The sequence below is a fragment of the Piliocolobus tephrosceles genome, chromosome 2 (assembly GCF_002776525.5).
Source record: "Piliocolobus tephrosceles isolate RC106 chromosome 2, ASM277652v3, whole genome shotgun sequence".
Classification (NCBI taxonomy): Eukaryota; Metazoa; Chordata; class Mammalia; order Primates; family Cercopithecidae; genus Piliocolobus; species Piliocolobus tephrosceles.
In genome coordinates, this window is record NC_045435.1 from 116,885,621 (window position 1) to 116,902,841 (window position 17,221).

The window sequence follows — 17,221 nt, forward strand, 5'->3', positions numbered from 1 at the left end:
GACCTCAGGTGATCCACCCACCTCAGCTTCCCAAAGTGCAGGGATTACAAGCGTCAGACACTGCGCCCAGCCTTGCTTCAGTTTTAAAACCAGTTAAAATGTTCTACGTTCAGCCGATGTCTTAACGAGTTTGTTTTCCAATTAGAGATGAACGGAAAGATGAGTTAAAAATATATTGGAGAGGGCTGGGTGTGGTGGTCATGTCTACAATCTAAGCACTTTGGGAGGCCAAATTGGGTGGATCACTTGAGCCCAGGAGTTTGAGACCAGCCTTGGCAACATAGCGGGACCTCATCGCTACCCCCCGCAAAAAAAAAAAAAAAAAAAGTTAGCCATGTGTCATGGTGTATGCCTGTAGTCCCAGCTACTCCAAGCTGAAGATCCCGTGAGCCTGAGTTCAGGGTTATAGTGAGCTATGACCATGCCACTGCACTCTAGCCTGGGTGACTGAGTGAGCCCGTTGCTAAAATAAATAAAACAGTGGAGAATATTTTAATTCCTAATTTTTAATAATATCTACATTAATAAATATAACATTACAAGATTTTTTGAGAGGCAGGGTCTCACTTTGTTGCCCAGGCTGGAATGCAGTGGCATGATCATAGTTCACTGCAGCCACAACCTCCTGGACTCAAGCAATCTTCCTACCTTAGTCTCCCAAGTAGCTGGGACTATAGGCACTTTGCCAGCATGCCTGGCTAATTTCTTATTTTTCTGTTTGTAGAGATGGGGTCTCACTATATTGCCCAGGGTGAACTCAAACTCCTAGGGTCAAGTGATCCTCCCACCTCAGTCTCCCAAAGTGCTGGGATTACAGGTGTGAGCCACTATGTCCAGCTGAATGTAACATTATTAAATGTAAATACTACAGCATCAGTTCTACCAGAATGCTGCTTTAAGTACAGCAAAATTCCAAACTCTAAAATTTTCATTTTTTCTTGAACAAATTTTGATGTATCTTTGTTCTTATGCAAATTTCTGACATACTACATATGAAAAATGATCTACTCTCAATGGATATTATACATTTTATTTAAAGACTTCAAAGTAAAAAAAAAAAAAAGGTACAGAAATACAGATTACATTATGATGACCACAGTAGTATTCTACATGACAAAAATAAAAACAGATTTAAGTAAATGTACCGGCACTGAAAAAGCATTTACTTAACATCCAATCCAGGCTGCATATGCACAAAATGATCTGACCAAATGCTTATGCAAAATAAAGTTTTTCTTAGAACGCCAAAATTCCAACCATTCTGACTGTCCGCTGCTTATTCCCCTGTTGAGTATTTTCAGCAAACTTTTATAGAATATAAAAATAATTGGCATGGCACTTAAAAGACTGCAAAAAACAACACAATTAAAAACATCACAATGCATTTCTGTATAAAATATACACCGTAAATATTATTAGTTAAAAAAAGATTTAAAAACAAAAGACCACCCTGAATAATCGTTAAAACCTCATCATAGAAAAATGCTCATCATTTTGTACATTATTGATAGAAACTACTGAGAGGTTTCTTTAGGGGGTTGGGGGGAAGGTAGATACCTAACTTAAAGATTCATTCAAAATTTGCTTTCAATTGTGGGTAATAACTCACGGCTTGCCCCTTCTCAAAATGTTTTATCATGAATACTCTAGTATTTAACCACAGGACAAACATAAAGAATAACCTGAAGAAGGTGTCAAAGGCTCCAAAAGAAGTCTAAGGTGGCCCACTAGTGTGCATTTTAAACAAACTTCCTAGGTGGTTATTTCACATTCCAAAATCTGAGAACTAATGCCCTATGGGAAACAGCACCACTGAAAAGCAAGGTCATAAACATATTTCTGACATCAGATACAGAATTCTAAGTTTATGATTTGAAGTGAATACTGCTTTTTGTTTTAAAAGAAATTTCAGGTGTTAAGAGAAACATATTAAATAAACATGCGGATGTATATAAACATTTTCCTTTGAGGTTTTCATTGCTTTCAGACTTACATTATTTGAAGGAAAGAGAGTACATAGCTAGAAACTTTGGAAAAATGACATTTCCAGTGAAATGCAGCATCCACCCCTCCAAAAAAAGATAATTTATTAAATGCCTACAAATTTTAAAACATTTGAAATTTAAACTAGATAATTTCCTAAAGTCTTACTAAGATTAAAAAATTTTAAGTAATTTAGATAATCATGGTTACTTTTTAAGTCCCTTTTCATTAAAAAAATATTTAAAATAAACAGAAGGATGCTATATTTGGCACCCCTTTAAATAATAAACTGCTAAACACTAATATTAATAAAAAATAATCCAAGGAACTCTGCCTCCGAAATGTATTCTACTATGTGTTACATGTGTTATCAGTTAATAAAAACTCACTGAAAGAGCTGATACTGTGATGTGTGTGAGTGTATATGTGTGTCCTGAACATTCATGCCTACTTTATTTTTCTGATTTCACTAAAGACTCTATAAACAGGGTCCAATCATATAATGTGGTTTAGGGGAAGAAATGAGCATAATTAAGATATCCTACTTAAAAAAATAAATAATTTTTCTGTATACTAAATTATAAGGAAAAAATATTATACATTCTGCCTCCACTGAATACATGGAATGCTTTTACAAGTTTGGTAACAATATTGAGTGCCTCATTTGAATCAAGTCACAAAAAGCAACTGTGGGGATTCACTCTCCAATAGGAAATAAAAATATTACCACTGTACTTTTCTGTATCTATTTTAAATTTCCGTTTTTTTCCTTTCTTTATACTGAGTAATTTTCCATTCAACTGCATCCTTGGTCCTTTGCATCATATAGATTAACATTCCAGTTAAGGTTTCCCATAAAGGGATAGGCTTAGAAGGGAGCTACCCCGTTAATATACTTAAAAAGAAAAATCACTTGTGCCAGTTTTGCAAAAATAGTTAATGATTTGGAATCTGATTTATAATAAAAAGTGTCTGTGTTTTAACTCAAGAAGAATTTCCCAATTTTGTTTTTGTTTTATTTTGTTTGGTTTGAGACCGAGTCTCACTCACTGTTGTCCAGGCTGGAGTAATCTTGGCTCACTGCAAACTCCATCTCCTGGGTTCAAGCGATTCTGCTGCTTCAGCCTCCTGAGTACCTGTGATTACAGGTGCCCGCCACCATGCCCAGCTAATTTTTGTATTTTTAGTAGAAACGGGATTTCACCATGTTGGCCAGGCCAATCTCTAACTCCTGACCTCAAGTGATCTGCCCGCCTTAGCCTCCCAAAGTGCTGGGATTGCAGGCGTCAGTCATTGCACTCAGCTGAATTTCCCAATTCTAAGCAAGCAGCATCTCTATTACCAGTTTAATAACTGCTGCCTTAAAAAATTGATAATTTATTTATCCAAGGCAGTAAAATTTACACCTGAATTTTTAAACATAAAGAACTCCAAAACTAATAGATAATATAAAAAGTTGTTGCATTTTATATTAATCTTTTATTTCAAAGTTAAACCCTGAAATGATTTAACACAGAATGACAAAAATTATGGGAGGTTTATGATGTAATCCCACTACGTGCCTTAATGCAACAGATACTTTTTTAATGCAGTGGTTTTCTTTTTTTTTTAAACAAAAAAGATAACTTCATTACTCATCTATAGGCCTTTTAAAAACTGAAAAACCAGTTCAACTAAATTTTGACATGATTGGAAGCTAGTATTAATTTCTTTTTCATAGTAAAACGGATGTAATAATTGATTAATATACGTCTATGAGAGAAGATATTGGGTGTTTTTTTGTAGGTGGCAAATATAAAATGGTCAATTGTATCCAGACTGGCAGCAAGTTTATCCATGCATTAAATGGCAACATGAGAAGAATACATGGTTGAAAAATGAGGATCAGACACATTCTTCTGCAGACATCAAAAGAGGATTGATATACTCAAAACCTTCAAATTCAGACTGATCAATCTTCCTCACAATGTCACTGTTGAAAGAAAAATAAATTTATTTTCATCATCATAATAAAGATTTCTTCAACCTTTAAATGGTAAAATAAGATTAAAAAACAAATAATTAGGCTAACTGTACTGAAAGAAAATCTATAAATTTTTAGATTAATCCCCAAAATTTTCTAGACGAATCAAGAATGGAGTACTGAAAATTTAAAAAGCCCCGATAATCCCACAAGCAAGTTTAGAGCCAAAAAGGAGTTCGAAACTGAGGACCGAATAAAGAAGACACCAGTTGTCACCATTCCAGTTAATCTTAACTTTTGACCAGAACAATATTCTTAGTTACAGGTGAACACCCAGGTTTGAATTAGCATTCAATTTAGTAGTCACCTCAACAGCCAGATGTTAGATGGTGCAGCCAAGAAGTTAGCCAAAAGGAAAAGGCAACAGAACAAGTACAGTGAGAGACCTGGAATGAGGAGAGAACACCACAGGGAGACCTTGGGTCACAGAGAGGGGAGAGGTTGTCATTTTGTTACTCTGGCTTCTACTTTAATACACAGTGAGTAGTGCTATCAAATATTTAACACATAAATGTATATGCCATACTAAGAAGCACAAAGTTACAGAGGATACAGTCCCTTCCTTCAAGGAGGGGAGGTAACTCATACTGGAAGAGAAAGCAGTACTTGTTTAATTTTATACACAATAAGCTAAGTCCTGTTCTAACCACGGTTCTAAAGAAAGGCGTGACTTCTAGTTGGAGAAATCAAGGAAGGCAGTATTCATTTTGCAAACACTTAATGAATGGAATGATGAAAGACTCTGGTAGGTCTGGGGAAATGCAAGTAACTTATTAGGGTGGAACACAGGAATAGAAGTGTGTTAGATGGCAGATGATGCTGGAAGAAAAATAATAGCTAATAATCAAAGAAGCCAGTGATGTTTCTTAGGAGTTTCACCTTGATCCATCAAAGATCCGGTTGCATCTGAGGTGGCTCTGAAAGATGGGAAGGTTTCAACAGGTAAAAATGAAGGGGGAATATACAGGAATGAGCAGGCAGAGGCAGAGACAATAATACTATTAGTGAATGGTGAGTAGCAAAGACTGATGAGAACACTGTTTGTATTATGGTAAGAGGTATCACTAGAAAGTCAGGCTGGAGCAGATGTGGGGAGGCCTTAAATGCTAGCCAAGAGGATAGATGTTACCTAATAGGCAATGAAGGAGTTACTGAAGGTTTCTGATTAAAGGGGTTCAAGAATTGGAGTGGTACTTCACAAGGCATACAGAATAGGTTGCAAAGTGAAGGAGTAAAGATCAATTAGGAGGCTGATACAATACTCTGGGTATGACTTGAATGAGGCCTGAACTAGGATCTGTCAATGGGAAGAGAAAAGAAGGACCTGATGTAAATGATGAAATAATGAAAACATAGACAAAGACTTGGCAGCTGCAGGTATTATGTAATCTGTTAAGAAAAAGAAGTATGGGCTGGGTGCCGTGGCTCACGCCTGTAATCCCAGCACTTTGGGAGGCCGAGGCGGGCGGATCACAAGGTCAGGAGATCAAGACCATCCTGGCTAACACGGTGAAACCCCGTCTCTACTAAAAATACAAAAAAATAGCTGGGCGTGGTGGCGGCGCCTGTAGTCCTAGCTACTCGGGAGGCTGAGGCAGGAGAATGGCGTGAACCCAGGAGGCGGAACTTGCAGTGAGCCGAGATCGCGCCACTGCACTCCAGCCTGGGTGACAGAGCGAGATTCTGTCTCAAAAAAAAAAAAAAAAGAAAAGCAAAAGGAGTAGTCCACAATCCCTGACATCTGGAATCTGAACGACAGGAACACACTGTGGTACAGTGAGCAGAACTAGGTAACTAAAAAAAAGGAACTGATTGAGAACAATAGAAAAAGACCATAAAGGGTCATTACTTTGATTTTAGACTTCATATATTTGAGCTGCTTGATGACAAACTGGGGAAGTCACATGTTAAACAGAAATGCAGCTGAGGAGATCTAATGGCAGGGGATAAGTGCTTCAGAAACCATCATGCATTTATTCTTCACAGCAACCTTATGAAGTAGGCAATTCAAGAACAGGCTCAGAGAAGTTATGCAATTCTTATACCAGGTTACCCAGTTGGTAAGAGGTGGCATCGAGATTCAAGCTCCTATCTTTTGATTAAATTCAGTTTCTTTTAATACACAATGCTGTCAGAAATAATGATTTGGTACACATCTTTCTCCTCTAGTAGACAGGACGCTTTTGGGGAGATTAGACTGTCTTGTCTTTGAATGTCTAGTATTTAGCATAACACCTTTTGCTCAATAACCATTTGCCATTTAACTGAGAGTCATTTAATTAGCTGGTATCTATGCTACAGGGCTGGCTGAAATCTCCAAGGTACACACTGCATACAGTAAAAAGAAGGTTGTCATGAACAGAACCATGAAGCATCCTGGTCTCAAGGGGACAGGGAAAACACATGAGAGAAAAGTAGTCACAGAGATGAAACAGAACCAGAATAGGCAGTGCTACTCAAGGCAAAGCCATGAGTACCAAATGCTTTACATTCATCAAGGGAGGGGAGGACTCACCCCAAAATGCTTCATAATTTGGAAATTAAGAAATTGATTCAACTTTCAAAAGCTGGAGGACAGGCTCAGTTGTAAGGGGTTGAAGTGTTGACAGAAAAAAAAAATTCAAGACAATCAACGTTGACTAGTCTGAAGAAGTTAGATTAGAGGTCCTGCATATTTATTTTTCTTTGACCATGAACATCTATTGACTTTTTTTTTGAGGCTTCAAGACGAAATGAAAATGAGGAAAAATGTGGTTGTTCAAAGAAGGACTATGAGTTAGGGGGAAAAATCAGAGAATCTGAGCATGCTTACATAGAGGGAAGCAAGCTAGAAAAAAATAAATCTAAGAAGGTCCAATAACAAGATAACTGACAAAATGAAATATTGGAGAAAACTACAGAAACAGGTCTAGGAAAATAGAAGGGACACTCCTTGTAAAGGGAGAGCCTTCCAAGAGTAGGGAATAAGAAAATGTTGAAAATAATTAGAAAGCAATTCTGAGATGCAAGGTGGTCTGGAAAGGAGGACAGCTGGAAAGGAGGCAAGGTCATGCCAGAGAGGTTATCAGTCCTTGCATCAAATTAAGACAAGGTTAATCCTTTAACAGTGATGGAAAAAGGAGTAGAACTGAAGGCTTCTGAAATGAAGAGACTGTTTGGAGCAGGTGCTGGGAGAAATGTGGTAAGAAATAAGATAGAAGTAAAATGACTGCCAAACAATAAAGGCCTCCTTGAGATAAGAGAGAATGAATCTGCAACAACAGGTAAATAATCAAAATATCCCCCAAGTATTTTAAGCTATATTTTTAAAATATGCAGTATAAGTACAAAAAATACATCAGCTCACTGCTGGCTGGATTTAATAACTCAATGTAATTCCTTAAAAAAAGCAATTTGGCAATACATATTAAGAGCTTTAAAATGTTAATACCCTCTGACCTAATTCCCTTTCTAGGAATCTATCTTAAGGCAATACTCAGGAACTTAGACAGACAAAGACAGTCCTTGTCAAATGGGAAACAGTGCAGCGGGGTAGAGAGATTTGGGTTTGAATCCTGACTCTACCACCTGATAGCTGTGTAACTTTGCTTAACCTCTCTGAGCCTCGGTTTCCTCATCTGTAAAATGAAGATGACAATTTAACTAGTTTACAAAGTTGTTGTGAAAATGAGATAATGCACGATAAAGCAAAGGAGAAAATGACAGTTACTATTAAAACTTATAATGGTACAGTGGATTCAAATACCAGTAACTGAATGGTTATATAAATTATAGTGTAAGCCGGGCGCAGTGGCTCACGCCTGTAATCCCAGCACTTTAAGAGGCCAAGGTGGGTGGATCACCTGAGGACAGGAGTTCAAGATCAGCCTGGCCAACATGGCAAATGCCGTCCTTACTAAAAATATAAAAATTAGCTAGGTGTCATGGCATAAGCCTGTAGTCCCAGCTACTCAGGGTGGCTGAGGCAGGAGAATCGCTTGAACCTGGGAGGCAGAGGTTGCAGTGAGTCAAGATTGCACCACTGCACTCCAGCCTGGGAGACAGAGCAAGACTCTGTCTCAAAAATAAAATAAAATGAAATAAAATAAAAAATAAAAAAATTATAGTATAATTTGATCATGAAACATTGCATAGTCACTAAAAATGGGATTTCCAAAGAACTTAAAAAAAAATTTCAGTGTACAGAATTACTTACTCGTCATCTGGAGTGAGCTGGACAGGTTCATTAGTAAACTGAGAATCAAAGTTGTCCAAACCAAATTCCCCAGAAATATTTGGTTTAAAGGGAGGTACCACCTGTTTTTGCTCCATCTGAAAAGACATATTGGATGACAGCTCACATCTGTATTATTAGAAAAATTGCACCTCTACAGTTCTCCTCTGCACCCATTGTTTCCCTTATTAAAGTGAGTCCTGAAGCATGGTACAATATTAGCAATGATGAACATAATTTACAAATATGAGCTCGGCATGGTGGCTCATGTCTATAATCCCAACTGCTTGGTAGGTTGAGATGGGAGGATCACTTGAGGCCAGGAGTTCAAGACCAGTCCGGACAATATAGCAAGACCCCATCTCTATTAAAAAATTAAAAATTGGCTGGGCACAGCAGTTCATGCCTGTAATCCCATCACTTTGGGAGGCCAAGGTGTGTAAATCACCTGAGGTCAGGGATTCAAGACCAGTCTGGCCAACATAGCACAACCCTGTCTCTACTAAAAATACAGAAATTAGCCAGGCGTGGTGGCGTGCACCTATAATCCCAGCTACTCTGGAGGCTGAGACAGGAGAATTGCTTGAACCCAGGTGGCAAAGGTTGCAGTGAGCCGAGATTGTGCCACTACACTCCAGCCTGGGAGACAGAGCAAGACTCCACCTCAAAAAAAAAAAAAAAAAAAGGAAAATTAGCTGGGTATCATGGCTTATGCCTATAGTCCCAGCTACTTGAGAGGTTAACACAGGAGGATCTCTTGAGCCTAGGAGTTCAATCAAGGCTGTCGTGAGCTACAGTACAGCCTGGGCGATGGAGTGAGACTGTTTCTCTTAAAAAAAAAAAGTATAAACATTGATATCGGCTTCAATAACATTATAACCTGCTTTACTACATTAATATTCAATTTTTTGGCTGGGCACGGTGGCTCACCCCTGGAATCCCAACACTTTGGGAGGCTGAGGCGGGTGGATCACTTGAGGTCAGGAGTTTAAGACTAGCCTGGCCAACATGATGAAACGTTGTCTCTACTAAAAATATAAAAATTAGCTGGGCATGGTGGCGTGTGCCTATAATCCCAGCTACTCAGGAGGCTAAGGCAGAATTGCGTGAACCCAGGAGGCGGAGGTTGCAGTGAGCAGAGATCACACCATTGCACTCCAGCCTGGGCAACAGAATGTGACTCCATCTCAGAAAAAACAATAAATTTAAAAAAAATGGATTATTTTGGTTTTAAAAGTTTTCTAAAAAGCAGTTTAGAAAGTGGTTTTAAGTTTTTAAAGCTGTGATATGTTAGCTAAGACAATAAAATTTGGCCCAAGATAGGCCGGTGCAGTGGCTCACACCTGTAATCCCAGCACTTTGGGAGGCCAAGGTGGGTGGATCACCTGATGTCAGGAGTTCAAGACCAGCCTGGCCGACATCGTGAAACTCCCCATCTCTACTAAAAATACAAAAATTAGCCGGGTGTGGTGGTGCGTGCCTGTAATTCCAGCTACCTGGGAGGCAGAGACAGGAGAACTGCTTGAACCTGGGAGATAGAGGTTGCAGTGAGCTGAGATCGTGCCACTGCACGCCAGCCTGGGCGACAGAACAAGACTCTGTCTTAAAAAAAAAAAAAGATGGCCGGGCGCGGTGGCTCAAGCCTGTAATCCCAGCACTTGGGAGGCCGAGACGGGCGGATCACGAGGTCAGGAGATCGAGACCATCCTGGCTAACACGGTGAAACCCCGTCTCTACTAAAAAATACAAAAAAAAACTAGACGGGCGAGGTGGCGGGCGCCTGTAGTCCTAGCTACTCAGGAGGCTGAGGCAGGAGAATGGTGTAAACCCGGGAGGCGGAGCTTGCAGTGAGCTGAGAACCGGCCACTGCACTCCAGCCTGGGCGACACAGCGAGACTCCGTCTCAAAAAAAAAAAAAAAAAAAAGATTTGGCCGAAGATAATAATGAAACCTAATAGAGAAAGTAATCAAAATTTACATACCATATCCCAATCAACATTTCGGAAGAACGGGTGTCCCTGAATATCAGCAAATCCTGTTTGAGGATGACAACCCAATCGTTCCTTAGGGTCCTATGGTGAAAGAAATGTTTCAAGAATTGAGTGAACGTCATGCTTTAAAATAAATCATTTTTGTGATCTGTGTTTTGTGCCCTCACATGATAGTCTTATTTCTGAAGTTGGAATGGTCTACCTTTTACTTCTAGAAAGTATAACTCCAGAACAAATTGAGTTATTTGAAGCTTGTGATAGGTAAGATTTCCTTGTGGCACCTTCTCCACCTATCATGTAATTAAAACAGAGAATCATCACCAACTCCTTGCTAAAGAAAAATAGGAGGAAAAAGAGAACAGCAGAATCATTTGAGCAGCACCCAGCCATTTCTTTGGCATGACCTAGTGTGAGAGTCAAAACATGCAAACCTCCAAACTTCATCAAAAGTTTGTTTTTAGCTTAAAAGCTCCATGCCCAATTACAGCAACAAATCATCACCTGTGTAAGACATTAATCCAACTTATAAATTTAATCCAAGCCTGCAACTTATAAAAAGTCTTGGCTTATTCATTACTATGAATGAGAATATGTTCCCATTTTTCTTTCTGATAAAAGGTATTTTATTTCGCATATCAACACCTCTTGCCTTCATTTTTCATCATTATGTGAAAAATTAGGTTTCAATTTTAAATCTTTCCTCACATAAATTGTTCATTTTTAAAAAGGCTTCAATTTCTTATTTTATTAAAAGTCATTATCTATTTACCTTAGAAGGTAAATGTACATCAACCTTTCTATCATACCATTTATTTAAGGTAGAATTTATGATTGCCAATAACACACTTAGATTCTAAAACTCCTCTAGCCTACCAACAGCAACAAACAATTGAATGATGTTCACATTTTTAAGAGCCGAAGACAGCATTTCATTTCTTCTGAATTTTACCTAATTATAGCATTTTCGACATGAGAATTTGTAGGGAGCACTGTGGCCCATGTGCTCAAAAAGTACATGGTAATAAATAGATTCTATGGATAACGACACAGAAAAAATGGAAACAGAGTTCAAAGTACAATTATGGCTAAACCGAAAGATTAAATCTTCCCCTATGTGAGAATATGGTATGTATTATTTACACACACAAAAAATATGTAACATATAGCTGGGGAGTAAATTTTATTGCCAAAATGGAAAGGACAACTAACTTATCTCAGGATCTACTGCTGTCAATTACTCTTTGGGTAAGAGAAAATTCTGGGTCAAACTGAAAAAGTTACATTCTCTACTGTCTTGGAATTTTACATTTCCCAAACTGCTACTGATCAGTTTGATATATAAAGAGACAATTCACAAAATGTTTTTATACACAGTTTATACCTTGTTAAGAAAACTCTTCAGAACACTTGCAGCTTTTACAGACAGAGAACGTGGTATGCGAATTTGTTTTTCCAAAATAACTAGAAAGATAGAAATTATAGTATTATATTTAACTTTTACATGGCTTTAATCTTTTTTCTTCTTTTTTTGAAAGGGTCTTGCTCTGTTGCCCAGGTTGGAGTGCAGTAGTGCAATCACAGCTCACTGCAGCCTTGACTCCCTGGGCTTAAGCAATCCTTCCACCTCAGCCTCCCAAGTAGCTGGGACCACAGGCACCACCATCACGCTTGGCTAATTTTTTTTTTTTTTTAGATGGAGTCTTGTTCTGCTTGTTCTGTCATTCAGGCTGGGTACAGTGGCACGATCTCAGCTCACTGCAACCTCTGCCTCCCGGGTTCAAGCACTTCTACCACTTCAGCCTCCTGAGTAGCTGGGATTACAGGCATGTGCCACCATGCCCAGTGAGTTTTGTGTTTTTGGTAGAGATGGGGTTTCACCATGCTGGCCAGGCTGGTCTTGAACTCCTGACCTCATGAAGGTAAGTGATCTGCCCACCTCAGCCTCCCAAAGTGCTGGGATTACAGGCATGAGCCAGTGCAGCCAGCAACGGCTGGCTAATTTAAATTTTTTTTTTGTAGAGATAAGGGTGTCATCATGTTGTTCAGGCTAGTCTTGAACTTCTGCGCTCAAGCAATCCTCCTGCCTTGGACCCCCAAAGTGCTTGGATTACAGGTGTGAGCCACTGCACCTGGCAATCTTTAAATTTCTTTTTTCTTTTTTTTTTGAGACAGAGTGTCACTGTCTCGCCCAGGTTGGTATACAGTGGCACAATCTCAGCTCACTGCAACCTCCGCCTCCCAGGCTCAAGTGATTCTTCTGCCTGAGCCTCCTGAGTAGTTAGGATTAAAGGAACCCACCATGACACCCAGTTAATTTTTTTTTTTTATTTTTAGTAGAGACGGGGTTTTGCCACGTTGGCCAGGCTGGTCTCAAACTCCCAACCTCAAGTGATCCACCCAACTCGGCCTCCCAAATTGTTGGGATTACAGGCGTGAGCCACTGTGCCTGGATGCAATCTTTCAATTTTTATTATAAGATATTTAAGGCATTCCAGGAGAAAAAATAAGATATTACATATATAACTGAAGTGCCTCTTGTACTTTCCTAATCCCCTTCTTTTCCATTCTTCTCAGAGAAAGCCTCTAATCTGAATACTATTATCATTTACATGAATGTCTTATTCTTTGACTACCTGATTGTACATCAATTTCTTCATCTGTAAAATAGGAATAAAAAAATACTTCATAGGATTGTTATGAGGTTTAAATAACATTTGTAAAATGCTTGGCATATACAATATGCAAGTTTACTGGACATTGCCAAATTATTCTTTAAAGCTGTTTCGTCAGTTTTCACTCCTACCAGCAGTCTAGAGGAGTTCCAGTTGCTCCACATCCTCACTAGCACTGGTAATATCCAACTTTAATATTTCAATCAAATGTACTGATATGAAATGGTAACTCATTAACATTTAATGTGCATTCCCTTAATTGCTAGTGAGAATGAATGTCTTTTCACATATTCCATGGCCATTTGGGCTTTCTGTTATATGATATGCCTATTTATATCCCGTGATGGCTTTAACTACTAAACGTAGAATTTTATAGCAGTTTTCACACTTCTTTGGATTCCGTGCTAGAGGTCCCTGTACTTGTCTGCTTGTTTCTGTCAATTCTTTATATTCCCTGATGTGGGGCCTTTTCCCCCATCTTTTGATCACTCATCACCTTGGTGCTCTATTTTCCTCTCATACTGTTCTTGAACTTATGCACCCAGCCTCAGGGTCCCTGTGTAAAGATTATCCTCTCTAGCCACAGGATTCCTTTCTCTAATCTGTCTGTGATGGATAATTCTAAATAACCCCTGTTATGATTTTGAGTATGAGAAGGTAACTGTGAACTGGAGTGAAGACTATAGAGAAGAAAGAATGTATTAAAAAACATCAAGGCCGGGCGCGGTGGCTCAAGCCTGTAATCCCAGCACTTTGGGAGGCCGAGATGGGCGGATCACGAGGTCAAGAGATCGAGACCATCCTGGCTAACGCGGTGAAACCCCGTCTCTACTAAAAAATACAAAAAACTAGCTGGGCGAGGTGGCGGGCGCCTGTAGTCCCAGCTACTCAGGAGGCTGAGGCAGGAGAATGGCGTGAACCCGGGAGGCGGAGCTTGCAGTGAGCTGAGATCCGGCCACTGCACTCCACCCTGGGCGACACAGCGAGACTTCGTCTCAAAAAAATAAAAAAAATAAAAAACATCAAAACCTAATACACAGAGGCCGGGCGCAGTGGCTCATGCCTGTAATCTCAGCACTTCGGGGAGGCTGAGGTGGGCAGATCACTTGAAATCAGGAGTTCAAGACCAGCCTGGCCACCATGGTGAGACCCTGTCTCTACTAAAAATACAAAAATTAGCCGAGCATAGTGGTGTGCGCCTGTAATCCCAGCTACTCGGGAGGCTGAGGCAGAAGAATTGCTTGAACCAGGGAGATGGATGTTGCAGTGAGCTGAGATTGCACCACTGCACTCCAGCCTGGGCCAAAGAGTGAGACCTTGTCTCAAAAACAAACAAAAACAACAAAACCTAATACAATGAGTCAGAAGTATATTTTCCAGATTATGCTCATTTTTCTTACTCAAAGTAGTAACCTGAATCACTCTCATTTGTACTCTAGAATAGGTTTTTCTCAGAGAAACTCTGTAAAATACTCCAAATTACCTTGGAAGAGATAATCCTCTGTGTTCTGGTCAGGGTTATCGGAGCTCCCAACAATATCAAATGGAGACCTTCCTGCCATCATCTCAAACATCAGCACTCCAAGAGCCCACCAGTCAACACTGAAACCTTCAGAAAGAAATTTTAAAGCAATAAATTATACAGTTTGTGTTCTTGAAAGTTAGTAACTGGAGATTTTATCACATAAAGGAAAAAGAAACAATGAAAAAGGAAACTAAATGCATTCCAACTATCATGGTAGGCATTGAAGATTATAGAAATGCTTCACTTACAAGGGTAGGCACCTAAAAGATAATTTTAAAAATAAAATTATGAGGAAAAAAACCTTTCTTTTTCCATGTATGTCTACTTTCAGACTCATGCCCAATATCTAATATTGTGTGCTGAGATTATAATTAAATTGTATTTCAGAGTTATCTCCTTGGTCTTAAATTTGATCTTTTGCTAGCTGATAAAGACCAGTGAAGGACAGTGGACGCAGACTCTGAGCAGCTTTCACAAGTACCACATTCTCCTTTGTATCATCTGCTGAAGGCAGAGGGCCAAAACCCAAAAAGTCAAATGTTTTCTCGGGTGTGTCTTCGGGTGCCTGAGATACAGTTAATCTTTCCACCATCTTTCAGATTCCTGGGGGAAATATCACAGGAAGTCTGAAAAATCTTCCAGGGGTTCATGACTCTGGAGTCACATGGGTGCTGTTCTGAATCCTTGACCTTAGACGAGTTATTTAAACTTTCTGTATGTCAGTTTCCTCATCTATAAAAGGAGCATTAACAGTACTTACCTCACAGCGTTAAGAGGATTAACTTAGTTAATATATGTAAACTGCTTAGAATAGTGCCTGCTACTGCTTAGTTTTGTCACTAATAAAACATTATTCAGCTTGGTAACCCCAAATACTGTCAAGGTCCCACTGTCTCTGATTTCAAAGTCTGGGGCTCTCCGTGTAGTTTTTAAAAGGATCAAGAATGCTTATATTAATAAGATGATATCAAAATGCATTAGTGTACTGTAATGCAATTGGCACATTTAACCACCCATCTAGCAATAGCTAAAATAATACCACCAATTTATTTATTACCATAATCTTCTCCTCTTAAAATTTCAGGAGCAATGTAATTAGGAGTACCACAGAAAGTGCTGGTTGTATCTCCTGGCCGTAATCCTTCCTTTTATTAAAAAGAACAGAAAGAAAGAATGAGATAAAAAATTGTTTTAAATTCCCCCTTTCTATTTCACCTATCATATAAGTTCAGCATCTGTAGTGATACATTAAACTCACTTAACATCACTAGAACAATTGCCTTTATTATTATTATTATTATTATTCACAGGGTCTTGCTTTGTCACCCAGGCTGGCATGCAGTGGCACGATCTCAGCTCACTGCAACCTCCACCTCCTGGGTCAAGCAATTCTTGTGTCTCAGCCTCCTGAGTAGTTGGAATTACAGGCAGGCACCAACACACCCAACTAATTTTTGTATTTTTAGTACAGACAGGGTTTCACCATGTTGGCCAGGCTGGTCTCTATCTCCTGGTCTCAAGTGATCCGCCCATCTCGGCCTCCCAAAGTGCTGGGATTACAGGCGTGAGCCATCATGCCTGGCAACTGCCTTTATTATTAAAATCACAGATCACAACTAAATAGCTTGAAGAAAACCTGTCCTCATTAGATGTTGTTAGAGTTGATTCAATTAAGGTAAGACTTGCATTTAAAATAATTTACATACAAGTTAAAATTTAATACCAAAATTTTAGTATTAGTAGAATAAGGCATATTTCATGAAGAAAAGAAGCATTTTAAATCTCACCTCCTAATACAACCATTGATAAGACTACAATATTTTCCTTCTGTTTAATTTTCCTAAGAACACTTTTTTTTTTTTTTTTTTAAGACAGAGTTTCACTTTTGTTGCCCAGGCTAGAGTACAATGGCACAATCTCAGCTCACTGCAACCTCCACCTCCCGGGTTCAAGCAATTCTCCTGCCTCAGCCTCCCAAGTAGCTGGGATTACCGGCGTGTGTCACCAGGCCCAGCTAATTTTGTATTTTTAGTAGAAAATGGGGCTTCTCCATGTTGGTCAGGCTGGTCTCAAACTCCTGACCTCAGATAATCCACCCACCTCGGCCTCCCAAAGTGCTGGGATTACAGGTGTGAGCCACCACGTCTGGCCTGTTGATTTTTTTTTTTTTATTTGCCTTGTGGCCAGAGAATGGTTTGAGTATTAGTTCACTGGAATACACTGAGATTTCCTTTATGACCTAACATATGGCCGGCCAGTAGCCCATGTGTAATTAAAAGGATATATAATCTTTACATGCAGGGAGTCTCACTCTCTCTAATGTCTCTCTTTCTTCTCCCTCACTCCACACATACATATAGACATACATATTCTACATATATATATACACACATATATAAAAGCTCTAGCTTCTTTCCAAATCTTTCTCTGCCTACTGATTTTTAGTATGTGTGATGTATCATTTTCTAATATAGATTATTCTCATATTAACTTTTCCTATCATGATTGGAGATTGTGAAATTCTCATACTAATTTTGTCCCTTTTTACTCTTTGTATTTTGAGACTGTGTTGTTGAGTGTGTGCAAGTTTATATTTGTTACAACTTCTTGGTGATTGCCCCATTAATTATTGGGTAGTTCCTTTACTATGCCCGTTAGTGTGTTTTGCCTTAATTTTTTTCATCCTGTAGCTATTAAAATACCGGCCGGGCATAGTGGCTCACGCCTATAATCCCAGCACTTTGGGAGGCTGAGGTGGGTGGATCATCTGAGGTCAACGCCTGTAATCCCAGCACTTTGGGAGGCTGAGGTGGG

The 17,221-nt window shown here is 39.2% G+C and overlaps 1 protein-coding gene across 1 annotated transcript in view; it reads right to left on the reverse strand.

The window, feature by feature from the left end:
- Nucleotides 1–1,010: 1,010 nt before the first annotated feature.
- The window catches only part of PRKCI (protein kinase C iota), an 87,567-nt gene continuing 71,356 nt past the window's right edge, over nt 1,011–17,221 (reverse strand). The window contains exons 13-18 of the mRNA XM_026454904.2: nt 15,465–15,552; nt 14,366–14,491; nt 11,592–11,671; nt 10,202–10,291; nt 8,202–8,317; nt 1,011–3,955 (exon numbers count right to left, since the gene is read on the reverse strand). Of these exons, the coding sequence (XP_026310689.1) occupies nt 3,868–3,955; nt 8,202–8,317; nt 10,202–10,291; nt 11,592–11,671; nt 14,366–14,491; nt 15,465–15,552 (588 nt within the window). The 3' untranslated portion in view covers nt 1,011–3,867. The remainder of the gene's footprint in view (nt 3,956–8,201; nt 8,318–10,201; nt 10,292–11,591; nt 11,672–14,365; nt 14,492–15,464; nt 15,553–17,221) is intronic.